This window comes from Microchirus variegatus, assembly GCF_963457635.1.
Source record: "Microchirus variegatus genome assembly, chromosome: 3".
Classification (NCBI taxonomy): Eukaryota; Metazoa; Chordata; class Actinopteri; order Pleuronectiformes; family Soleidae; genus Microchirus; species Microchirus variegatus.
Window position 1 is genome coordinate 21,291,356 of NC_139804.1, and position 27,685 is coordinate 21,319,040.

General features: G+C 40.7%; 1 protein-coding gene across 1 annotated transcript; it reads left to right on the forward strand.

Annotated features, from left to right (window-relative positions):
- mtnr1ba (melatonin receptor type 1Ba) lies at nucleotides 1-27,685 on the forward strand (the record flags this gene model as incomplete). The annotated part of the gene is made up of 3 exons (XM_083886885.1): nucleotides 1-196; nucleotides 26,010-26,128; nucleotides 26,936-27,685. 3 exons carry the CDS (start codon nucleotides 1-3, stop codon nucleotides 27,683-27,685), a joined length of 1,065 nt encoding a protein of 354 aa, XP_083743011.1.

A 27,685-nucleotide genomic window follows, 5' to 3' on the forward strand; every position in this document is an offset into this window, starting at 1 on the left:
ATGGATATACCGGGGAATGTCTCCCCGTGGAAGGACCGGACGGACCATGGGCCAGAGCAGAGCCACCAGGCAGCGCGTCCTGCGTGGGCAGTCACGGCGCTAGCCAGCGTGCTGATCTTCACCACTGTGGTGGACGTTCTGGGAAACCTGCTGGTGATCGTGTCCGTGTTTAGGAACCGTAAACTACGAAATGCGGGTAAGAGTTGGCTATTTATTTTTTAATGCGCGCGCGCGAGAGCGTGTGCGTTTGTGTTAACAACAGTCAGCGTGTAGATTATGATGCATGTGCGTGGACTATGCAGAGGTGAGCTCACTTGTTCTCAGTGAAACAGTTTGGGGTGACTCTGTGAATGAGCAAAGAATTAATGAATGAATGAATGAATGGTGTCACACATTTCTCCGAAACTACTTTACTGAATGAGTTTGCTTACAAACAAAAACCTATTCTCAGTGTACTCCAGCTTCACTGTCTCTGTCTAAAAACATGCAGATTGAGATTAAAGTTGATATATTGTTGAACTATATGGAACTGTATTATATGCATTCACAAAATGACCATCAGAGATGAAGAAAAATGACAAAGCACTTCTTCACCATAACGATATGGTGCTGTCTCTCGCGCACTCATACCCTTTGTCAGTGGATATTTAATGTGTGTAATGTTTGGCTTCCTTTATTGTCGCCTCTCAGCATGAGATAATTATCCACTGCTGATCTAAAGCAGACACACACACATTTTCAAACCCCGCCTGTTGCTGACACACGAACAATAAAACAGACAATGGAATGAAGCATCTTATTTACATTATTTGTCACTTCTGGCAACCTATTTAAACATGTCCATGTAATATTTAAAATATGGATTACTATTTGTAGAACTGCAGAGAAAAATTATCTCAGGTAGGATCGTTTCCATCTGAGCTGACATCTTTATATATATCTGAAAAGAGCTACTAAAAATCTGAATATTGCAGCCACCAGTTTTATCTATTAGTTGATGGGAAATAATAAATAAATCACTTTCTGTGTATGTTAAGTGTATATAACTGTACTAAGAAAACTATTTTAAAGATTAATTTGATCAAATTAAAATCACTTAAAAAAAAAAAACTAATTTCAGGGAAAAAATTGAGGGGAAAAGCATAACTATCAACAAGACCAATAACAATATATTGTCGACTTAAACTCGTTAAAAAGTAGCAACTACTACTTTTGCTCATGAACAGATGTAATTTAGCCACTTACAATCAGACGTGTTTACACAGGGATGTTCACTGATGTGCAATGACCTATTCTGAATAAAAGGATTAAAAAAAAAATCTAAATACTAAGACGCTACTAAACATTTCTGTAGTAATACAACTGGAAATGCCAGTGCCAATAGCAGAGTTATGAAGAATTAATCGATTTTATTGATGCACATGTAACTCAATGTGATGTACAGCACTTCTGTAGAGCCGTGAATGTACTGTATATCTGTGGTTTAGATGTGGCAGCTCTGTGCAGGCTGCTTTTGTTCCTTGACTTTGTTTCATGTTACCCATGCATGTCCCAACCGTGACGCTCAATTAGTCTGCAAACACCAATGCTGAGCTCAGTATTTCCTTGCTACTTTTGGTCTCTTGACTCGTGCTGCAGTCGTTTCAGAGATTTGACTCTTCACTGCTCCTCTACAGAGATGTTGTGTATGTGTATATGTTTGTTCATGTTCATTAAATGCTATGCAAACAGTCTGTGAACTTAAAGACAGTGTGAATATTTGAGCTCACGTCTCCAAACTAAAATCAGTTAATGGTTACAGCTTTTAAATGATTGACCTGCCTGAACTACACTTGTTGAAATTGTCAATTTTCTAAGGATGTCAATAAAGGTGCACAGGAATAGAGATTTCAGGAAAGGTCTGACCCAATCATTGATTGATTGATTGATTGATTCATTCATTCATTCATTTATTCATCTACTGCTTTATCCTCCACATACAGTAAGCGTTGCCCCGGGGTGCTGATGCCAATTCAAGCTGACATAGGGCAAAAGGCAGGGTACACCCTGGACAGGTCACCAGTCCATCATAAGCTCATTTTCCACCCATGGTCCCAGCTTGCCTCACCTCCCCACAGCAAGGCATGAAACGGTTTAGGTTGGTGTTCCACTACAAAAGAGTACCTTTACTCAAGTCATCACTGCACGGCTGCATGGAACTGCCGTGACTGTTTTACACAAGAAGAATTTTACACACGAACGAGTGACTAGTGACTTGTAAAGCAGTTGTTTTCAGAATCATTAGAAAGAGTTAATTAAAACTATTTGTTCAGTCCTTCCTCCATGACCGGAGCACAGACTCAGAGACACAGTCACTGGCATCCAGACTTAAATATTGAGATTTTAGAGATTTTCCTGGTAATTGTTGGAGATTAATCCAGGTTTTCAGGATTGTTAAGTCTTTTTAACTGATCTACAGTTTGGCATTGTTTGGCTTGATTCTTGTGTCAGACGTCTCTTCCTGTGACAGCACTCTGACCAATCAGTGGCCGGCAGTCTGGCGATGTCACGCATAGTATCGCTTCAGCCAGAGCAGATACTAAAGGTACTAGTTACTATGCTAGTGGAAACGCAACTTAACTGTGCAATAGAGACAAACAAACATCCATTCTCACACGCATGCCTATGGTCAATTTAGAGTGTCCAATTTGACTAATTCCCAAATCTGCATGTTCAATCAAATCAAATCCAAATTATTCAGTCAAATGCATATCTGCCTTACAAAGTCAATATCGTTAGCCTAATAGCATAATTGCCTAAGTAATTTTTTTGGTAACTGTGATATCTGCTTGACTTTACCAATGTGCTTGAAAACGTTTAAATATGACTTACGCAATTATGCTATTAGGCTAACAATACACCCGTTTTACTAGCATCCTATTAGTGCCACACTGTTTAATAACATGACATTGCTTATGCAAATTTGAAAGGGATAGGTAAAGAATAAGAAGTAATGCCACCATGTATCATGCGCTTCCGGAACAGAAATGACAACAGCAGGTAAATGTAAGGTTGGAGGGTCCAGGGAGAAAGTGTGAATATGATTGATGAATGTCTGCTCCCTGAAGGAGACGGTTGAGGTACAACTTTAAGTATCAGACCAGGAAGAGGTGAGAGATCCCATACTTTAGGTGTTGTACAGCGTAAACCGACTGAAAGGGAATGGTGTGAGTGAGTGGAATCACAATCACAAGGAGATAATAGATGTTACATTGAGGACACTAGAGATTTTGGCCAGATCACTGTCACATTCTAGTGAATGGTGGGGATGAACTGCCTGCCATCAGTGGATGAAGTGATGGCAGGCAGGTGTGCAGACTGGCAGGGATAATAAGGTGATTTGTAACAGGTGAGCAATGGAGCCAGCAGCCAGGCAGCAACCAAGCCTTTTCAGACTCAGGGGGAAAAAGTGAAATGAGAGGGAGGAAAAAGAGGGGAAAAAAACCTCACATGGGTACCCACAAGACACGGACATCAAGATGGTTGCAGGTGAGGTCTGTGATTTTCTGTTTGCAAAATGTCAACATGGCCCCAACCAAAAATGAGAGTTCAGATTCTTATAGGTGATGTCACAAACAGTCAGGCTGTCACTTCACACACAAATCTGAAATTTGGATTTTGTTCCAATGTTCCAAAGGGAAGGAAACCCTTGCAAATTCTATACTGTATATACAGCCTAGAAGTGCAGCAGAGTATCTGAAATAATGATGGCATGATCCAGCAGAGGGCATTCTGAGCGCAGCTTGATATTTGAATGCCCTCTTGACTCATCAGAATAATAAGGCCGTGATATTATGTTGTTTTGCTCTGGACAAAAGAAAGATAAAATCACGCTGAAGTATTTTAGTATTTACACTGTAGACGGCAAAGTAACAAAGAAATCTGTGGAGTCAGCTTTCCCCCTGAGTGGTGTGGCGGAGTACAGATGACCAGTGCAACAATGCTCATTCAGACTTGCCCTACAGTCACTATGTTTCATTAAATTGTCACATGTCAGCGAGTTAGAACTTTTTAGAAGCATCTGTCAAATCCACAGACGAGTGAGTGCTGAGACTCAAACATGTACTTGTACTCCTTACATATGTACATACGACTATTCAGTAAATCCCAGTTTATTCTGGATTTCAACTTGTAAAAAAAAAAACCACAAATAATAAAGGTTATAAATAAAATTGAAGGCCTCATGCAGTCCGGTACAATCAGCAGAGGGTACACAGCTCATTGAAATGCTGGTATAGTTCCTTACATTCACTGAAATCCCACAGCTAATGAAAATGAGCCAATTAGACAGAAGAACAAAGGGAAGGGGACTCCTGAGGCATAGTGGATGAGAGACCATGATATAAGCCATACAGAGAAAGAGAGAGAAAGAGAGAATGTCTTCAGCATACCTCTGTCTGCCTCATCATTTCTTTATGGATTTTCTTTCTCTCTCTCTCTCTCTCTCTCTCTCTCTCTCTCTCTCTCTCTCTCTCTCTCTCTCTCTCTCTCTCTCTCTCTCTCTCTCTCTCTCTCACTGTCTGCGCCCATCGATGTCACTGTCTCCTCCTTCATCCTGGTTTCCTTTTTGTGTGAATGTGTGCGGCATATTGAAAAATCATTATAGGGATGGAATAATATACAATTTAATTATATGTTGCATTAAAAACCTTTTAGAATATAACGATAATTGACTGTGGAGAAGTTTTATCATTGGGATAATTGTGAATCCACTAGTGCGGCATGGCTGGAGGCCAGATACTCATTGAGTGGAGCAATGCTTCAAGGTAGCAGTGGACTTAAGTTCTCATATTCCAGTGTTTGACATTTAGAATTGGTTGTAATTCAATGCTAAGTTGTGTTATGCACCTCCAAAAACCTCCAAAAAACGGAATTATTACTTTTAAAACTTAGTGACTGGGGTGATGCAGTAGACAGTTTATTGTCCTCATTGGGAAAAACAACACAAGACTTATTAGCATCCATCACCAGGCATGCAAGGTAGAAAACATCATTAAAACCAAAAAAAGGAAAACATCATTAAAAACCAGGTGCATAAATAAGTGCTATTGAAACAGGAAAGTAAGGTTTGAGGATGGGATTTATTGCACATTTTTCTCTCAATTAGCACTGCTGTAGACTTCCTTTGCATTCAATTTTCTTATTCTTCCTGCTTTCGAGCTTTGACTGAAATTGCTTTCTATTTTAGTGAACTAATTTCTTATCTATGTCCCGTAATAATTTTCATTTTTTGTGTCACTTCTATAAGTCCCTCTGCCTCACCCTGCCCTATTTTCTCTGCTTTCATCCTCTTTATGGACATTGTCTTGTCTTTCTCTCTGTCCCTTCATGCTTATTCTCCTCTCTTTCAGCCCATCAAGGTAATTGATTACTCCTTATTTCATGACCCAAGCTTTAGATAAATAGGCTGGGTTCTGTTAAAATTTCTCCAACAATCAATTATCATTCATAGATGGAGCCTCGGGGTTCGAGACAGGGGTTTTCTACCACATATTACCAATGTCTAGTTGTACTTTTAACATTTAATTTTACTGTGGAGCTGGATATTTTCAACAATCAACACTGGAAGGTACAAACCTGTAATGCTCATTCATTTCTAAGATGAATGAAGAAATAAATCCAGAGTTAGTCTTTTGGGCCTTTTCGTTACTTTTCCTCCCATTGTCCTAGATGCATGACTTGCGTGAACAGTGACACCCCGAGGGTTTTTGAACCAGCAGCAAACTTCCCCGGACCCTCATCAGTCCTGCTCCCCTTCACTTTGCCCTCTCAGTGAGAGAACCGGCACAGTCTATATAAAGAATCAGAAGGAAGGAACAGAGTATCTCTATTAATACCTAAGAGGATGTCAGCAGACATGTATAATTGATATAACGGCTGTTTGTGTCGCTTTTGAGAGTCTGCTGCGCTCAGATCAGTGTTTCTTCAGGTCACACACTGCGGCGCTTAGACAAGGAGGAAATGTGATGTTCTGGGAGCATCCAGTCTCCTGTCCTGAAGATTATATAACCTTAATCTGCCTCTGCATTGGCCTCTGTGGATGTGTGGCTGTGTGTGTCGCAGAGAGAGAGAGAGAGAGAGAGACTTGCCTCAGATGACTTGAGAATATTTAATTATCTTCTATAGACATGCTGTACATTTCATACACTGATGCCAGATTGGCACTGGATTGCGTCTCCACTGCCAGAATGGAAATTAAATGGTATATAGTCTCCATGTATATGGTATGTACTTAATAAAACAGTTTATCGTTCACAGAATTTCTATACACATTCACTTCACATAACTGACTTTCCCAAGCACATTTGGGCATATAGAGAGAATGATTTGCACCTAAATTCATCCAAGAAAAGGGGGTAGCTGTGGTTTGTCTGGATAAAATAATGAAATGTTTACTTTTCATTGAATTTCCGATATATTTATTGATCTATGATCAACATCAATGTTTCTCAATCCTGAGCCTGAGAACCCACTGCCCTGCACGTCTTAGATGATTCTCTGCTCCAACACACCTCATTCAAATCAGCTCATCATCGAGGTCTGCAGAAGTCTGATAACGACCCGTTTGTTTGACGGTGTGTTGGAGCAGGACATGCAGGGTACCTGACCTGAAGGGTACGGTACTTTGGTACGGTTCCTCTGGTGTGAAAGCAATCAAACCAAATGGGACGAAATGGTCTAGTTTAATGCATTATGGGTATGAGGTACGGGATAACCCCGGATTTCATACAAGATGCTCTCATGCAGGTGGAAATGCTCACATTGATTAGAGTGGCAGAGATCAGCGCCAGTGACGCGCCTGGTGGAAATTGGGGCTAAGTCCGGTTCCGGTGCCGATGGTCTTCGCGGTCTATTTTGGTTCGTTTAGAACTATGCATATGTGAAAGCAAACCGTAATCACATCTGTTTGCTACATTGTCACATTTTTCTGACTGGTGTGGACCAAAGTAATCGGACTATAGGTGTGAAAGCGCCCTCACCAAAAATTGTATAGGTGAGCCCAAACTTTTGACCAGTAGTGTAGAACAGTAGAAATGGTAAGTAAGGGTATAAATATGATTTTATTAAGACTGATGTTGGTACTGCTTATCAATGCCAATACTAAGTTCCATCCATCCATCCATTATCTACCGCTTTTTCCTCCACCAGAGGGTCACGGGGGGTGCTGTGCCTATCTCAGCAGACATTGGGCGATAGGCAGGGTACACCCTGGACAGTTCGCCAGTCCATCGCAGGGCCACATATAGAGACAAACAACCATTCACTCACACACGGTCAATTGTGTGAGTGACTACGGTCAATGACTACGGTCAATTTAGAGTGACCAATTCACCTAATCCCCATATCGCATGTTTTTGGACTGTGGGAGGAAGCCGGAGAACCCGGAGAAAACCCACGCACACACGGGGAGAACATGCAAACTCCTTGCAGAAAGGCCCTTGTTCCGAAGTTGTTCCAAACGGGGCTCGAACTCAGTAACCCGGGTCTTCTTGCTGCAAAGGCAAGAGTGCTAACCACTACACCAACCGTGGGCCCCCAATACTAAGTTGATAATGTTTTTGATACTGATAAAATGTTTAGTTGAAATCTAAGAAAAGACCAATATATTATCACAAGACACTCACGGAGCAGACATTCTGTGGTTTTAACCATGTGTGCATCCATGTGTGTGACATGTTAGTGCATCTGCCTCAAAAAACAATATGCAAATATGCTTGTGCCAAAATCGCAGGCATGCCCATCCATTATAACACTCTAAAGCTACACTAATGTAATTTTCAGCACCTTCAGTGTATCGGGTGGCAGAGTTGTTGGAAGTCTGCCTTATACTTCAAAGATGTCATGAGTCCAAATCCAAACTCCAACAGACTGAGCAGATTGGTGACAGAGCTGGCAGCCACCCAAACAGCAGGAATTCAGCAGAGCAGAGCAGGAGAAGTTTGCCAGGTGTCGCTTGGTTTGGAGGTGATTCTAAAAGCACAGGCTGTCAGAGACTGAACTGAACTTCAAAGTCAAAGACATAGTGCCATTGGTGGTACATATAGGGTCACTGCAGACATAATGGACAGGTGAAGGCGTGCATCTTGGGTGTTTCGATGAATTAACAGAGCCAGAAAGGATTAATGGAATGGAAAGCAAAGGAAGCCACTCTGTGTTCTTGCCACAGAGAAGGTTAGGACAAACCATTAACAGGAGGGGAAGCCTTTAACTATTATTCTTCCACTCATGGGCAACTCCTCAATGTGTCTACACAAAAAATATCATCATGGATATGGCATATGCAAACAGCAAAAGCAATTCATTGTACTGTAATTACCCCTGTCTTTTACTGCAGCTGACTATGGTGCCGATAACACCAAGTGTATGTTTTTTTGAGTTATTACGCGAGTATTTCCCACAGCAAAGTTGTTTTAGCCTCTTCTTTATTGTGGTTGCAACACAGTTACATTTTACATTATCATACTCTCACACATTTCATTAGACTGACTGTATATGTGTTTTTGTGGTTTCGCAGCGATTGATAATGTCTTAAGGCAGTAAAAGAACAAGGAGGTTTCAGACTCATTCAGAAATGCTAATGCAGTGTGTGTGTGTTTATTGATAGAGTGCAGTTTTATCATTTGGAGTAAAACCAGCAGCCCTGGTGTCTCTTCTGCCTCTGCTTCCCTCTGTGACTCGCTCTGCTTTCCACTTGGCTTCAGTGTAATGTGATGTGATGTGATGTGGTGGATTCCTATGGCATTTACTTATCTGAAAGCATGCAGGCCGCCATCATTTCACAGCTGTGTAGCTTCCACATCGTTACCAGCAAACACAGCTCAACACAACAAAGACCTGACCCAGCAGCTGACAGTAAACAGATAACTAGTGCTTGCCAGGGAGCACAGCGTCTCTCACACACACACAACACCTCCACACTCGGGGGGTGTTGATGGAGAATTCCAAACTTGACAACAATCCCTGCAGCTAACGACTCTCACACCTGTGACTTTAGACAAACCCCATTCACACGCTGTGTCATGATGTGCGTTCAGCATTGTCAGGCTGTTGACAGGTTATGCAGCATGTGTAGGTGTAACATGGACTGTCGTTTGCACTCACAACAAGCAACAACAACAAGAATCTCTCTCAGGTAGGGGTGGGGAATCGATTACAGTGAAATATAGCAATTTTTTGCGTGCCGTTGTTATATAAGTAGCGTACTTAACTGATGTTACAAATAAATAACTTTTCGTGGATTAGAACAAAAACAATCTATTTATCTTTTAGTCCACAATGTATGATTTTGCAAATACTCTGTTTCTCTGTTCTTATTTTGCAATATTATTATATCGTATTGTGATAATATTGCATTGTGTTGTCTCTGGTGAGGAACAAGGGTCTTTCTGTATGGAGTTTACATGTATTCCTCATGCATTGGGGAAATTGGAGTATTGGACACTCTAAAATGACCATAGGTGTGAGTGTGAGAGTGGATGGTTGTTTGTCTCTACATTGTGTCCCTGTGATGGACTGGTGATCTGTTCAGTGTGTACCCCACCTATCGCCCTATGTCAGCTGAGATTGGCACAACACCCCTTGCGACAGGATAAAGTGGTAGAAGATGGATGGATGTTGTCTCTGGTGATTTCCACCTCTCCTCTCAGGCTACCCTGTTCACACACGCACACAAGCATGCACGCACGCACGCATACGCAATCTTCTTCTTTCAGCTCCTCCTTCTGTCACTACAGCGCATCATCTGCCTCTATCTTGTCCTATACTTTGTGTTAAAATATCAAGTTGGTCAGTATCAATGTTGTTGTATGTATCAGATGGTCTGTGGTTAGCTCTCCAAGATGTCTGGAACAACCTACCTGCCTAAAAAAAGGAGTGGTCTTTCCAAAATAATGATTTGGATCTCCTTCTGTTAGCTCACTTTGAATTTTCTAAATGAATACATATAAACAATTACAATTTATATTTGTGAAAGCATTCTTACTTTTGCACAATGATGTGTGTGTATATTGTTATGAGGAGAATCAAAATGTCAACATTTTTGGACCTCAGTGTTTTTTATGACCCACATGCAGTAAAAAGCTTCTGCTGCTGTCCAGTGTAGTTATTTCTAAACATCATAAAAAACAACAACAACATGATAATATGAACATAAACCATAAAATGATGGAAGCCAGTGATGTATATTTCATGGTAATGAAACGTTCCATATCATTACCGCTATTTTCCAACAATATTTATTTTTCTTTTTTTAGAGAATAGAAGTTTAATTACATCCAATGTATTAACCCCACACCATTCCCACAACATTATTATGTAAATGTGTGAACATAATGTACATAATCATTAAATTATGTACATACATAATCTTTTGTTCCCTCAGCTATCAGACAACTGACGCCTTGACATGCTGTGTGTTTGTGACAATGGATGATTGTGTATGGGAAGCTACAGATGAATTGCCCTTGTGGAACTAATAGCGTTTTCTGAATCTAGATCTGAATTATGTGACTGGGAGCTCATTTAAGTTGGCAACATTTCCTTGGAGATGAATGAAACCTATACAGCGGTGCCATTTACCAAACTGAAAAGGGCATTTGGTCGCACATACAGGAACAGTTTTTGAATCCTATTACTTTAGGGTAGAGAGCTTTGATTTACAATGCATCATCCTTTAGCATCTTTATTTACCTTGTGAAGTACTGTTTTCTTAGTACAAAACTCCAATATCTCTGTCCTACACGGTGAGAACACTGCATACCAGAACATTTAATTTACAGAAATGTAAAATGTAGAAGAGAGGCAAGTGGTCACAGTAGCAGTAAATTCAATTATTCGTGATCAGGAGGCCGTGGGTGGATGTGAATTCCACATCTATTGATGATCCAGGTGATGCAGAGCAAGTCAACCATCACCGAATCGAGTTGCAATATTTGATATGCCTCATTGCACTTGCGTCACAATGTTTTTGTTGTGATCAGATCACAATCAGATTGAGCTGAAGCATATGGACGTGCTGGAGACATATTAATATATTCACTTGTGGATGCATTCTGGTTGGAATCGTATCGAGAAATATTTTGCAAATGAAAGGCATTGTAATGCAGGTGAAGACAAAGACTTCAAGGCCGCAGTGATGAATTCAGTGGTCATATGCTGGGCTTGTTTTTCATGGGCTCTGATTTTCATGTTTCGCTCACATGGCTCAATGACGAACACAATGCGTCGAGATGAGAGCGTTAATGGCTGTTTCTGTGACAGACTGGGGACTTGTCCACAGTGTCCTGTCCATCCCTCCTGCCACCTAATGTCAGGCGTGAGTGACGCTAGCCCACGCAGCCCTTAAACAATACGTGGCATAATAGAATGGGCCATAACAGTGTCAGGCATCTCAAGTGACCTTCAGAAGGTAATGGTCTTGCTGTGTAGCTTTGTAGATGTCATTTAGCCCTTGAAACAAAGCAAGTGCATGTGTTGCTCTGTATATGGTTGAACATTATTGTCTCACTAGTGTTGAACTAGTGAGCCTGTGAGAGCAGAGAAGCATAGTGTTTAGCTCTTTGTTATATGCCTGCGGTAATTCTCATCCTCAGCATCAAATATGTTTGCATGTACAGCAATTCTACAGTTTGCATCGTATTATATGTATATTATGTTGTGTTTATGCAATCAAAATAACTTCTTAACTGCTTTATAGTTTGTCTCTGCATGTGATTCAAGTGAAGCCTATTAGACACAGTTGGTTGCATTCATCAAGTTCATTTTCCCAAGCATTAAAAGGGTTTTTGGTGAAGGAACGACTACAAATGTCCCATGTTGGCAACTTACAATTTGAACACGGTGCATTCTTGACTAACAGTGAATTTTGTTTAAATTCATAAAGATGAGGAAATGAAGTAGAGAAGAACAGAAAGAGGAGCAGACTCCTGCTGTGACGCTAAAGGTACACCGAAAGAGGGAGGGAGAGCGAGAGAAAACCAGTGCTGTGTGCAGCATGTCAATGAGCTGTGCCCAACATGGTGAAAAAGCTGCTTCTCCTCATGTTTGTTAAACGAGTGGTTTAATCCCGAAGCGTTTATGTGTATATATATATTTATACAGTGGCATGCGTGCTCCTCACTAAAGTGTGTGTGTGTGTATATAGTGACTTTTCAAATTCAACATGCTGGCTTGTAACACATTTCTCTGTGGGGTGACAAACAAAAAACAAAAAAGTGACATGACACTGAGAGACACTAGAGACGGTGGGCAATGTTTGCTCTCTCACATAGATTCAGTCGAGCAAATGACTTGATATCTGAACAGTCTAGGACAGTCTACACTTCTTCACATTGTGACTAAACCACAGCTAAGTTGATATCCACAAACCAAGAAGAGGAAGGATTCTGAAGCTGTCGTGTTATGTTTGGTTGGCTGATTATGATCTGTTTTTGAATAGGGGTTTAGTATTAGTGAGGTCAGCAAATAGTACAAATAACTAAAATAGGCTTCAGCAACAAGCCAGAAGCCATTGTTGCTCATAGACCTTTCAGACAATGGCCATTCAATTTGTCACAGAAACAGTAACAACTGCAGTGGAATTGAAACATTAATATTGCATGTTACTGCTCTGGCTTCCCACATGAATGTTATTGTAATTCCTCTAGTGACACAAGTGTGTGAAGAGAATCTACAGGGAGGACAAGGCTTCAGGCTGATCACACACACACCACACACACACAGCTAATAAACAGTAATGTGTGTGGAATAATAAAAGCATATCAAGTGGGAATTGAGATTTCCGAGAATCTGAATATTGTTGCTATTAGTAATAATGCACATTGATCTTTCCAACGATGTAGTAAGTGCATTTAAGCTTCAGCTGATTCTTCATCATATACAGATACTACGATCGTAGGTGGCGATAATGAGCTGTGAAATCACGACGGACCAAGTTAGTGAATATTATGTTCTGGCTCATAAGGCAATTATTCCTGAAAAATGAAACAAGCTCTGATATTCACTTACTGTTCTTTCCAACAGTTTCCAAGTCATCTATAATATTAAACGATAACAATACATCATGCACACAGAGAAGTTGTACAAATGTATTTTGGTTTTATGGCTACAGTTTGTCCATCCATCCATCCATCTTCTTCCGCTTATCCGGGGCCGGGTCGCGGGGGCAGCAGTCTGAGAAGGGATGCCCAGACTTCCCTCTCGCAGGACACTTCCTCCAGCTCCTCCGGGGGGACCCCAAGGCGTTCCCAGGCCAGCCGAGTGACATAGTCACTCCAGCGTGTCCTGGGTCTTCCTCTGGGTCTCCTCCCGGTGGGACATGCCCGGAACACCTCCCAAGGGAGGCGTCCAGGGGGCATCCGATACAGATGCCCGAGCCACCTCAGCTGGCTCCTTTCAATGTGGAGGAGCAGTTTGCTCAAGTTAAATTAATAGTAAGTCAGCAGTCACAGCACTACTACAGACTGGATTCCTCTCTGTTTTCCAGGTTAAAATATAAAGTAACTGTATATTCTCTGTGGGTGTGAATTTGTATTGCATTTGTATTGACTTGATTTCCAAAGTGATTTACCCTACAGTTGTGCACACTATACACATTCACTGTTTTTTTCCAGTGGAAGTTATTTAATTAAATACATTAAAAAATCAAAACATAAGGGGCAAAAATACTCAAAAGCAGGTTAGTGTGAAACAAACAAAAAAATCCAAATTACTTGGAATACTGAACTTGGAAGCACAGAGAGTGAAATACACCAGAGAGATAGACATGATTGAACACAGGTGGAACACATCAGGGAAGGGCAGACGATCAGCAAACGAGACAACAACTACAAGTAAAGCCTGTCCCACACGAGAGGATTTTAAAATAGGACTTAGCACAGATTAGACGATCCAGTCAAGATGTAGGACCAGACACTTATGATTTCAGGGAGGAGATTCCAGGAATTTGCAATCTCACAGGAACTTGCGTGACTTAACGTGTCTTCAGGATATAAACAGACATGGAGGTGGACTGTTGGAGTTGTCAGTTAATAGCTGAGAACGCAACAAAAATGGATTAAGTCATGGCTGAGAAGACAGAATCAACTTGGCTTGTACAAGGCACAGTTCTAAACAAAAGTAAGCAACGTCCGTTTACCGGTCGACTCGCTCGCACTTGTTAATGTGGGGTTCTGCTCACGCTGCTGAATTGTTGTTCAGTCAGGATAATTTGTTCAGGTAATCTGTTCAAATCAGGATAAAATCTGAAGCATTGTCAGAAGGGCCAGATCAGGACCAAAATCTGGCCAATGATCCTCTAGTGTGGGGCAGGCTTCAAACAAGACAAGGTACAAATTAAACAATAAAAATTACACAGAAAACCAAAAGCTCCATGAAAGCAACTTAAAGTGCAGTTCAAAAATATAAAGACCAGAACAAAATTCCAGATAGAATAAATAAATAAAGAACCTTTGCCATCAGAGGTCATAACAAAGAGAATCATAGACTTGGTGCTGGTCTTAGATTATTCTAGAGCTGCTTTTAGCTCTACCAGAGGTGGTAAGAAGAGCAGTTTCAGAAACCAGAAAGAAAACAATTTGTTAATTGTGGTTACTTGGATCTTTGAGACAGGGTGAACAAATTGGGGACCTTCAGGTTTTAATGCATTACAACATCTCGTCAGTGTGCAGTAAGTGTGTATGGCCACATATGTATATATATATATATATATATATATATATATATAAATGCATTGAAGCCACCCAAGAGCAAGATGGGTTATCTACCCCCTTCTTTCAAGTTCCTATCTCATTCACCCCTTCTCGTCCCCCTGTCCTTCTTTGTACTTGACTGTCACCATCAATCAGCTGTGAGCTTTGTCATTCTCAGATTGTTTTCTGCCAGCCGAGGTGTTGCAGAATTGAAGGAGAGCCTCATCTCTCAAACAACTGGCTCCCATAACATGTTACTGGTCCCCCAGCGGTTGGCTTAAACGGAACAGGGATAATAGGAAGTATTCTAATCAAGAGTGTGATAGTGGAGAGTGAGGGTTTGGGGGGAAGACAGGAATGGATGGAGACAGATGAGATGATAAAAGGAAGGGATGGAATGTCAGGTAATCAGGGGGGAAAGGGTAAAAAGGAGAATGGGGAATTTATAACAGTGTGTCGGTGGGTGTGGGTGGGTGAGGAAGAAGGACTATGATAGGTCACACAGACATTTACAGGCTGAGGGGGGTCAGTAGGTTACCATTAAGCCTTTACATGCCCCACATGTACACTCTCCCGTGTATTGTGTTAAAGCCTCAGAGCATGTGTTCAATGTGCTGAAATCCTGTTTGCTTCTGCTGATGTATGGGGTAAGAGTTAGGGGATTCACTTTTAATGACTCTGGCACATGGACTATCTTTACTGACGAATGGCTGTAATTACCTCCTGTGGGCTGTGATAGTGCTATACCTACCAGAGATTGCTATAGAAGAAGCCAAAATAAAATAGTGCTTCCATGATCTTAGTGACGTGAGCACATTTGTTGAGCTGTATTAGTATAAAAGAAAATGAGGGTGAAGCTCACAATTACCCTCTGAAAGGGTTTCTATGTTGGTGAAGAAACACCAAGGCAAGGATCACAGATTACTCCACATTCCAATTGAGATTTTGTCTCTCCAGGTGACCACTTTATGTTCTCTTTCCTTTGCCATTTTCACGTTGTCCTTTGTTCTTTCTCTTATAGCTGACATTGACTTGACCACTGATATAATGGTTCACAAGGATAATGGAGCTGGTTCCAAACCAATTTATTTCCTGTTTGAACTTGCCGGGTGGTTCATAATTGGCTTTGGGAACAGGAACCGCACCATGCCATGTGAAAGGGCTATCAGTGAACAGGCTAAATAACCTATTTTGGCAAGTTTTTTTTTTACAAACCTTTAATAAAAATTGTTGTTTTTAAAGTAGTGGATATAGCTAAAGTCTGTAATTGCTTTCTAAAACACTTTATCTTACTAGTAGAAATCTTTTTCATGGCCTGACAGCCTCAAAGAGTAATAAACACAACCAATCATTGTGTTTGGACTGATTGGATTGATTCCATGGCGCAGACCTCTGCAGATGGGTTACGCCCTATGAGCAAGCATGGAGGCATTCACGGTCAGCATATGTGCAGTACAAATAAACTCGTCTATGGATAAGCAGACAGTCAATGACAGTGTCTTGACGACTTTGATGTAGTTGATATACTGTAGCCTACGTGACTTCTACCCCGTGAGACTCCTTAAAAGTTCCTCTCCAAGAATCAAGAACCATGCGATTGTCTGTGTGGTCTTGTAGAGATGCTGTAAAGCCAAATCGTGGTGTGTCCTTTGACTAATCTGTGGGTTTCACACCAGTCTCTGGGAATGACTGTTTTCAACGATGGCCCTTCTGATGATGATACAGTGTGGAGGACCTCCTTCTCCTGTGAAGAGCAATTGTCATGCAGGCTTTTTGTGAATGTTTCTGCGACGATTCAACCCATTCAACTCAACAGTCTCATTAAATGAATGTCTCTGATGCCATTGCTGACGTCAATGCATCAATATTAAATAAAAAGTTACACAATATAGCATAAAAACTTGATGAGCACTGTGCTAGAGTGCTCTCAGATCATCGTATATGCTGGTTCTTCACAGTGAGCTATATGAATTATTGTGCTGCGAGCCCCCTCATCTGTTTATGACCCACGCATGCAGAGTGATGTTGGTTTTCTAATCAGCTTTAAAGATATAAGTGCCCAGATACAGTGACGACAGATGAAGCTAATGTAAAAATGATTGTGACGAGGGAGAATCATCACTGCTGCATTATTAATTCCTGCCCTGAGGGAAGTAGCTGATTGCTCACATCCACTTCACATGTCTCAGATTATTGACTTTTTCGAGTAAAGAGCAGCAGCCATAGATGAATATGCCACAAGAGGTATATGCCCAGCAACTGATGTGACCCTCCATTTCTCCACTTAATGAATTTTAAAAATGAGCGGGAAGCCAAAGTTTCAGTACTGTACTACTGCAAAGGCTGAAAGTTGTTGTGTGCTTTTATAACTTATCCACTGTCAACAAAGAAAATAAGCCAAAAGTTGACAAATGGGTTGGTGCTGCAGAGATGAAGGGAGCTGCACAGAGTTCATCTATGGGAGAAGCTTTAATACTTAGGGCCAAGTTATGTTACACAAAAAATATAAGGGATAGGCTGATATGTACTGGAAAATATCTAGCAATTTGGGTCGGTGGACGTATCCGTTAGAAGCTGTGCATAAAGGTTTGGTGTATAAAGGTACTTCTGACTGCTATGTTACTGTTAAATCTATAAATCGATATTCACAACCTGGAACATCAAGGGAATATATTTGTGTTGTTGATCCGAGAGAGGCAAGTGGAAATAAATGTGCAAACCCCTTATATGACTCTTCCTTGCCTTGGTGATTGAGGAGACAAGGCCATAGGAAGATACAGTATTTTGAGTGTTCACAAGCATCCATCCACTACCACCAACACTTTTGTTATTCAAGGATGGAGCCAATTCCAGCTGCTACCAGAACTGATCCCTGTGGCTTGTGGCAAGGGATAACATCTAAACTCCATAAAACAAGGGTGTAGGTCTAGACAGGTTTAGAAAACGCAGCCACAGTCAAAGATTCAAGCATTTATCAGTTTTTTTCACAACCTCTTTCATTTGCATGTGTCTTATACCACAGTTTATGTTAATAGTCTCCAAATTTGCCCCAGACCAAAAACTATTGTCATGTCATGTGCAAATAAAACTCACAAATCTCATTGATAGATAAAAAAAAAAGGTTTGGGCCCAAAACTGACCCTTGTGGAACACCGCATTGTGTGTGATTACCGTAGTGTCCTCGTCTCCTTAATCTGTACAAACTGTTTCATGTTTCCTTCTGATCCAATTGTGAATGTTGTGTAATCTGAATAATGACAATGAATGGTATATTGTCATCAAATGCATTTTTTATGTTGTTCTAAATGAAGTTATCTTGTATCAACATTTCTTAAGAGTGGAATTAGCTTAGCTATTTTATTTGTTCTGGAAAGATGCCAGATTGGAAAGACAGAATACAGATGTTAGTCAATTTACATATGCAGTGAGTTTTTTTTTTATTATCATACAAATGCCATCTTTGATGTTTTATTTTAAACTTTCATAACAGTGTAGATAATTATATTCTCACTTGCCTCTTCAAGAAACATTGACTGCTCACATTTAATTTCATTGTATTCCCACTGGTTCCACTTATTGTGCTCTTAACTCAATATTTAGTCAATATTGGATCAAAGATAAGACGCAAACTCGTTCCTTACTCAGTCATATCATTAATAACCTTATCCCCTTTATGTCAACGTTTGCAACACTACAGCAACTTCAAACTTTAATCATTTTCTTTTAGCTTTGCTCATTATCGTTATCACTGTATTTTAATATACCTTGTATTTCATTTATGTAGTTGTGAGTTGATATTTATCAGAAGTGTTTTGACCTGACACACTTTTGATCCCAAGGAAGCAGTGAAAAGGAAGGGTAGAAAGAAATGAAGAAAGAGTAATAAATGTTACAGACAGAGACCCATAATCTAAGCTACAAGAGCTACTGATGCACCTGTGTTCTCCCACAGTTGCCCCTTTGTCTGGAACTTTTCTGGCACCATACAACTCAAAATCTTCCATGTGCTACTGAACTTAAAACTATACTTAACTTCAAATTGTAATAATTACAAATATTTAGTTTGTGTCATTATTATTGTTGGTTTATTTTAATATAACTTAGATTTCATTTGTATAGTTGTGGGTTGATATTTATCAGAAGTCTGTTGACCTCACACACTTTTGATCCACTTTTGATTCAAAGAAAGAAGTGAAAAGGCAGAAAGAAAGACATAAAAGAAAGAGATAAATAAACAGTAAATGTTACAGAGACCCAGAATCTAAGTCATCCTTGTGCTTCTTATGGCACTTTTTTCCCTTTAACCTAAAATTATAAGAATTATAAATCTTTGTATAAATCTTATAAAAAGATGTATGTCTTATATCTTTATCTTTTAATAATAATACGTATAAATCTTTAGTTTGTGTTGTTAATGTCGTCGGGTTGATATTTAACAGAATTGTGTTGACCTCACACACTTTCGATGCACTAAAGAAAGCAGTGAAAAGGAAAAATAGACAGAATTAGATGGATAAATAAAGAAATAGTAAATGTTACAGACAGAAACACAGAATCTATGTCACAGGTCTGTCAATCAGGAGCTATTGCCTGCAGCTGTGTTCTCCCACAGCTGCAGGCAATGAGTGTGGCTGGGAGGTTACAAAGGCAGACTGGAGATTCTCTGCTCAGTTGGTTTTTGCTGCCAGAGAGTCAACACCTTCAGTTGACTTTCTGTTATGTTGCTTGCTATGTGTTTTCTTCTCATGTATTTTACAATTACCATGCCAAGTGACTCCTGTGTCCATAGCCTTGGGATCATTTTTGATCGAATTAGTGGGAGGCTATAGGAGATTTTATCCCAACTTTTTTCCATGTTATTAGTTTAACAAACCCTATCTCTAACTTTAAGGCTATTTTCTGGGGAAATGTTAAAATATGGGGGCTTGTCTTTTCCTTGGTAGTTGCTGGGTTTTTTTTTTTTTGTAAAATTGAGTTTGGTCATTGAGAATTGTGAAATGCACTTGGGAGGCACTCATGTGATCCATGGAAAAGGATAAATCTCAGAAATTGCACACCTATTTGGCATTACAGTGACGGCAGGAAGCCGAACGGATGCAATAAAACAGACGGTAGTGACAGTTTTGTTGAAATCGATTCTTACTCATTATTCTGAGGCAGGAGTCACTGATCCTACTGCTGCAGTTGCATTAAAATGGCTAGACATGAAGCTCAAGCTGGTTGGATTACTGGGAAAGTCAAAGTCAGGAGGTCATTTTGTTTGAGAGAGCTGGAATCAAAATACTTTAATTTTGCTCCAAACAGCGAACCTGTGCCTCCCATTTTAATGAGATGAATTGGGATGTGTTTGAAATGGCAACATGAATCCTGGCCAGTGCTACTCCAAAATGTTCAGAGTGTTTATGCATCATTGTTTGTGGCTCAGATTCCTGACTACAAGACTGTGAAATAGGCCATTCTCTGGGCTTATGGATTAGTGCCAGAAGCTCCATAGGCAGCAGTTCTGAAAGCTGGAAAAGAATGAGACTCAAACACAGATGGGATTTGCAACAGAATAGATTTTGTTTGAGCCTTGGTACAAATCTCAGGATGTTGAAGATCTGTTGTTGGATCAAGATCTTGTCGGAATAATTCAAGAGCTGCGGTCATGAAATGGTTGACATGTACTTAAATTAAGACATAGGTCTAACCCTAGAAAAGGGTTTACACTCACATGTCCATATTTTTGTCAAAGACACCAGCAACAGATGCAACAGCAATTCAAATTGCCCACCTGGGAAGACCAAGTGGAAAGTCACCAATGCCGTTTTAAGTCCAAACCATAGCTTTGAATCAGAGAGTGTTTGTATCTCTGCCAGGAGACAATACTGCAAGACTCCATCTTACTGAGAAAGGTGTATTACCATTAACCAAGGACATGGTAAAAGTTCTCTGATACTTGGTGTGGAAATGACTTGGTTTAAAGAAATGTTTTCTTGGAAACTGTCTTGATCACTGGTCCTGTGGAGGTAGCCCTGAGGGATGAAGTACAGATGTTTTGTTTAAAAAAAAAAATGACAGTTTACTTTTAGGGAATCTGGTCTTGATCTTGCTGTTACCCTTTGCTGTACACTAAAGTCTTTCCTGATGCTGAGAGTAATATTTTCCAGATACCTTGGTTAATATAGGTACATTGTGAATATCGGAACACATTAACCTTTTGACTGACTGACAATGTAGATGGAATATTTCAATGTCTGGAAAGCATAAAGAAAGTGTCACTGACTACTCTTGACAACTATATTGCTGTCTGATGAAATAAGTAAATGGCAACTGGATATATTTGAGAGAACACATCCATGTGACTAAAGTAACCATCTTGAACAATAAAAACCTGAAAAATAATAAACTTAAAGGCACTTCAAGGAAACAATTAATAATACAACAATGAGCTGTTCTATCGTTACACCAAGGACCATCTAATGTTAGTGATGGGATCGGCAGTTCATTTGAGTGTACTGAATCACTAGAATCCGTTCATTTAAATGATTCATTCAAAAGATTCGTTCACCAAATTGTTCAGGGCTTAGCAGGAGCCCAGTGCCCTGCTACGTGACTCGCGTCCTCCCTGAGTGCAGTACGTTCAGCGTGAACAAGATTCATTACCCTCAGCCACAGTTCACCAGTTCTCTGTCTCATTTCTTTCGTTCATTAGTTCGCGCCGTCAGTCACTGACTCGCGCGAACAAATCACAGAAGCACTGCAGCCACAGATCTTCCTCACTAGTAGTCACTCCCTCCCTGCTCGGTGCACGTTGGCTGGCGTCGTTTGACGAAGGTTCACGAGTGAGTGACGGCGCCGGCGAACGACTTCACGAGTGATTCACAGAATGCGGCAGTTCAACTCCCGGCTGCCATGATCGCTGCTGAGCTCAACTGAACTAAGAAAGGAACAAATCGGTTCATGAAGTGATCCCAGTCGAATCATTCATGACCGACACAACACTATCTAATGTTCATCTGTTGACAAAATGGTTGAAAGTTCTGTTTTGATTATGAAACTGTTTGTAAGGTGTTACTTCTGATAAATATATTTACTGAAAATCACTCCCGTGATAAAGCAAATCAACATTATAATCTGTAATAATTTAAGGTTCTTCTGTAAAAATACTGTCTCTATTTTAGGGTGAGGGTTACTGTCGCACAGTGATCATGTTTAGGTAAATCCTCCGAAATCTGTCGCCTATTAAGTGTTTGATATGCTGTTTGGTTTGAAATATAGCAGAAGTAAATGGAAATAAAATATTGAACTTTTAAGTGGGATAAGCTACTCATTTTCACCAGGCCCTAGAGTTTTCTGATGCTTCCTCTCTGGGTCACAGTCCCTGCAGATGTACTTTGTGTGCTGATCCCTCAGTGTTTACCTCAGTGGCTTTGTCAGCAACGTCTGTCGTGTCGCATTTCACCAGAGCGTCTGAAGGGTGAGGGAACCATCACAACTGAGACAGCACTGTAGCACAGGACACCTCAACGCTGTCAGAATCGGTTACAAAGTACGTTGCGTCTGTGGTCTCCTACGTTATTAAAATCAAGTCGGATTTGAAAATCTGCTCGTGTGGGGCAGACTTATAGCTCTGATTCCCTGCATGGATTACTCCACACTACCCTGTCTTTGAGAAATGTCTTGGCTCTTGAGCCATTAGATGCCCTGATACTTGAAAACAGATTAGAGATGAGAGATTACCCCCAGTTCTACCCTGACGCTCAGTTAGTTTTCATGTTTCGGAATGACCATGTCATTTTTCATTGCTGTCGAATGCTGCGAAGAGGTCACCACTGGAAGGAGAAAGAGGGGATTGGCAGGCTGAAAAGGTCAAATGATGAGGGATGCTCTCAATGCAGCAGGTATCACAGTGTGTGGAAAGCAAAAACAGCGTTCACTGCCTCTGTTTTTCTGTCAATATCTGCCATTTCTCACCCACCCTGCAAAAATGAGAAAATATGATGATGGCAGTCCTCCAGCACAATAGTTCACTATGATAAAAGCTGTACCATCTTGGCATTTCTCAACTTGTATTGCTAATTTCAAACAATGGAGGACCGATTTTTTTTCGGTGGTTTTCCACTGTTTTCTCACTTTAAGAGCACACGACTCTTAAGGGGGACATGATGCATTCAGCTCAATAAAGAAGCAGGGGAAATTGCCTATTTTGAAACCACATTGGCTGAGCTTTTACGTGTGATAATGTTCATTTACACTGCACATATACCTGTGATCAAGAAAAATGAACAGGGACCACTTTAACAGCACATCAGAGAAACAGCTGATCACCCTTTTTTATTGATTTATGTGTTAAAGGGTTATACCATGAGATTTATTGGACTGTACATACATTCTGTGTTTTAGGGGTTTATGGTGAAAAGGCTGATGCTCTCTCACATGAATAATAGAAGTTAACAATAAAACATTAACCTGCTTTAAAAAAAAGTTAAAAGAACTGTTTTCCTATCAGAGATGATATGGGTTTGGTGCAATGTAGAAGGTTATTTTAAATATTAGACTGTACAGATTCACAAAGGATACAGATCTCTGTAGTCATTACCAATTACAAGAGGAGTTCCATCCACTACTATATGCTAAATTTATACCTACCAGAAATGTGTAATATAATATATTACACATTTCTGGTAGGTATAAATTACAAAAAATACAAATCACAGCTGCAGTCCTGTGGCTGAGCTGCCTTGGATAATCATCTATCTCATGGCAGAAGGTTAGGACAAATGAGATAAGACTGTATTGTCTGGGTCGTACAATTTGGAACAGTGACATTTAAAATGGAGCCAGTTCTTAAACTGGTCGTGTGTCATTTTTGAATATAAATATAATATCAACGGAAGATTGTCCTCTTTCAGGTTTGGTGAACAACCATCAAACTATACTGACAGTTTAATTTCCTCTACATCAAGAGGAAAGTGTTTGGTTACAGGGTGTTGAGCAGAGCGAGTCTGTGTGTGGAAGAGAGTGACACATGGTGTGAGAATATTTACACTGTATATTTCTTTTTTTTTAGTCTCGAAGACCACTTAAAGTGCTTTACATGCTCACATACACATCTACAGTATATGCTGTGTGTTTTTTAGTATTTATCACACATCGTTCACCCACAGTTGGCACAGTCATCAAGGTCAGTTTTGGGTTCATAGTCAGCAACACTTGGAATGAGGATTAGAGGAGCAACAGATCAATTTACTTCAGCTGCTCATTGTAACGTTGAGGCAGCAGAAAAGTGATCAATCCTGGTCTTAAGTCAGCAGCAGTGCAGTGTTTCACGATGGTGTATGTACACAGACGACTACTGTTTGGATTTTGTTGGGACATTATGCAAAATCGACTTTTTAATCGTTTAAATCCTTATATTTTGGACTCTGGAGGTTCTATCAGTTTTTGTGGTCCTCCTCAGTCTAAGTACAGGAGATGAAACGCACGATGTTGACTTTCGCGCTCACAGGGACGTCACAATGTGCTAAATTCCTGGAATTGTTGTGTCGTGGAGCGCCGCTTTGTCCGTAAAACACGCGAGAGTGCTGGCGAGGGCAACGGTAACGGTATCCAAAAACCCAAAGTCCGTAAAAAGTTCTATTCTTGGCTCCACAGTGCAGCACAGAGTCCTACACAAACTTCCAGCCTCAGAGGATTTATCAGTCCAGTGGATACATGTTATATATGATCTAAAGAGATACTACTAAACCAAGCGTTCTGAACAGGGCAGGGTTTTGTCAGTGATTGAACAGCTATGGTGCATTCTTTTGGTATTTTGACCAAAGCATGTCACAGACATGTTCATTAGGACACCACAAGAGGAAATAGGAGAAATGGGGTATATTATGTCCCCTTTAAGTTAGTGACTTTATGGACTTCTGATATTTACATTCAAGCGACTTACAAAGAGGAATAAGCTACATAGAAGTGGTCTTGGAAAGAACTCCACTTGATGGGAACAGTGGACTGACTATTTGAATGCTGGAACTTTTTTTTAACTTATTAATTTCTATTTTACTTTGAAATTATGTAGCTTCTGCTTTTTGTTTTTCTTCCCATCTGTGTCTGTTTCCTGCCCTGTCTTAACGCGTTTCACCTATGCTCAATTATCCCTGCCTTCCTCGTACATTTAGTCCCTTGCGGTTTTTGTTTCTCGTTCTTCTTGTGCCTGTTTCTGCCTGTTTCCTCTGTTCCCAGATATTTCCCTCTTGCTCAGTTTAGTTTTTGGACTGTTGTGTTTCGTTTGACTGCTTGCCAAACTAAGTCTGTCTTTTTTGGACCAATTATCCTTTCACCTACTCTTCCTCCTCTCTGCTATTTGGGTCCTCTTGACAAGGATCTATAACACACACACAAGTTTGCACAGCTGCTATTCTTTGGACACTGCACTGACGTCCATTTGGACTGTCGAAAAACAAAGCCTCATCCCTGATCTCGACCATAGCCAGTTGATGCCTAACCCTTTCTACAATCTTAGCCCTGAACTTAACCGGTTCCTCAGAAATTAGGTTCTAACTCATTAGGACCAGGATTTGGTCTCCATGAGAACAACTGGTCCTGATGAGGTCAGCGTTTATGACAGAAAAGGAAAAATGGTAACAAATAAAACACAATCTACTTGTGTGTGAAGTGAAAGTGCTTCTTCTGCAGATAATTTTGTTCACTGTGTACTTGGAAAAGCCATTATTATTATCAATCCACCAATGTGCACTGTGCAGCCTTGCCTTGTTTATAAAGGGAATGAGAGATGGTACCTAAATTGGTTTCAAAGTATGTTATACTCAAAATGCACCTATGGTGAATTAAAGAACTCACTCCAACCATTTGGACCATTAGTGCAATGATTAAATTTTTCACTATGTAACTTACAAGGTGGGTTTTTGGCACAAAATTGCTTTTTCTCCATGAGCTGTAAACCACAAGCTTAGATTATTAATGCATCCGCAGCAAAGACAAAGATAAATGTAGTGTCAACCACATGACTGAAAGCAATAATTGTGTCACATTAATTATGCGAGTCTCTGGTTAAAAAAATTTTTTTTAATTAAGTAAAGAATAGAGTTTGAGATGGATGACATTAAACACTAAGAACATTATGTGCATTCACCTATAAGCTCATTGTTTTCTTTCTAGTTGTGATTGATTGGTTCACCCTGTTAGGAAGCCTGCCATGGGTGTGGTGTAGCCATGCATGTTCAGTACAAGGACCAGGAGATTCAATCACTGTCTCACACGATTCTCTTTCCTCTCTCGTCCTTACAGGGAACGTCTTTGTGGTGAGTCTGGCCTTTGCTGACTTGGTGGTGGCGTTCTACCCCTACCCTCTGGTGTTGTACGCCATCTTCCATGATGGCTGGTCACTAGGAGAGACCCAGTGCAAGGTGAGCCATGACTGTAACAGTGGGGATTGCTCAAGACAATGTCATCAAATATGTACTGTGTTGGACATAGAACGCAATTGTCACTAGTTTGTTCAGAGTCCGCTATTTATCACGGATGACAAATCGTCTTATGTGATTTCCATTTTCCCAGAGCAGCCTCCGCTCAGCTCAGCTTTAAATGTTCTCTATGGGACGGCACAATAGTTTTTTTTTTCCACTGCGCTGAGCTTGACGTTGGTTGGACAAATGTGGCAAAAATATCACTTCCAGGGAAGCTTGGCTTCCACGACAGTGGGTGGGCGGGTGCAGACGCTGGGCTTCTGCATGTTGATTGGAGGAACTGCCTAAAAGGTGGAACCAGTTTTTGATTGACAGTGTTGCAGAAACATACACAACAGCAGAGCCTTTTCTGCCTCAGTCCTGTGAGGTTTCTGTGAGGGAAGTCTGCAGACAAAGAACTGGTCGTTCGATATAACCCATTTAAGTTTGTACATATACACTGTAAATAAAAACACTATAGCATTTCAGTTTTACCTAATTGCAGAATTTATGTATAAATAACTGGGCCTGAAATGAGTTCTCCCTGTTTCAAAGACCAGCAACCTTCACTGCTGTGTATCACATACTGTTAAAAACCTTGACCTTATTATGCAGTTCAGAACCAGTGAAGGTGACTATTATGACACACTGAACAAAATACAAAACGGAGGCAGAATATCAACACCAAAAATGACAAAAACAAGAAAACCGCAATAGTCATTACTCATACTAAGCTGTCATCTCTCTCTCTCTCTCTCTCCATCTCAGGTGAGTGGCTTCCTCATGGGCTTAAGTGTCATTGGATCCATCTTCAATATAACAGGAATTGCCATCAATCGCTACTGTTACATCTGCCACAGCTTCAGCTACGACAAGCTGTACAGCTACCGCAACACGCTGCTGTTGGTGGCGCTCATCTGGCTGCTCACTGTCCTTGCTATCGTGCCCAACTTCTTTGTTGGCTCGCTACAGTACGACCCGCGGGTCTACTCGTGCACATTTGCACAGACGGTCAGCACCTCCTACACCATCACAGTGGTGGTCATCCATTTCTTTGTGCCAATCACCGTGGTCACCTTCTGCTACCTGCGCATTTGGATCCTGGTCATCCAGGTGAGGCGTAAGGTAAAGTCAGAGGTTCGCCCTCGCCTCAAACCCAGTGACCTGAGGAACTTCATCACCATGTTCGTGGTGTTTGTACTGTTTGCCATTTGTTGGGGGCCGCTTAATTTCATCGGGCTTGTTGTTGCGATAAACCCTGAAGCAGTGGCACCTCACATCCCAGAGTGGCTCTTTGTGGTCAGCTACTTCATGGCTTACTTCAACAGCTGCCTTAATGCTGTCATTTATGGCCTGCTCAACCAGAACTTCCGCAGGGAATACAAGCGGATCATCATGTCGGTGTGGATGCCACACCTCTTCTTCCAGGAGACATCGCGGGGGGGCACTGAGGGCATGAGGAGCAAACCCTCGCCAGGTCTCAATAACAATGAGCAAATGAAAGGAGAAAGTGTCTGA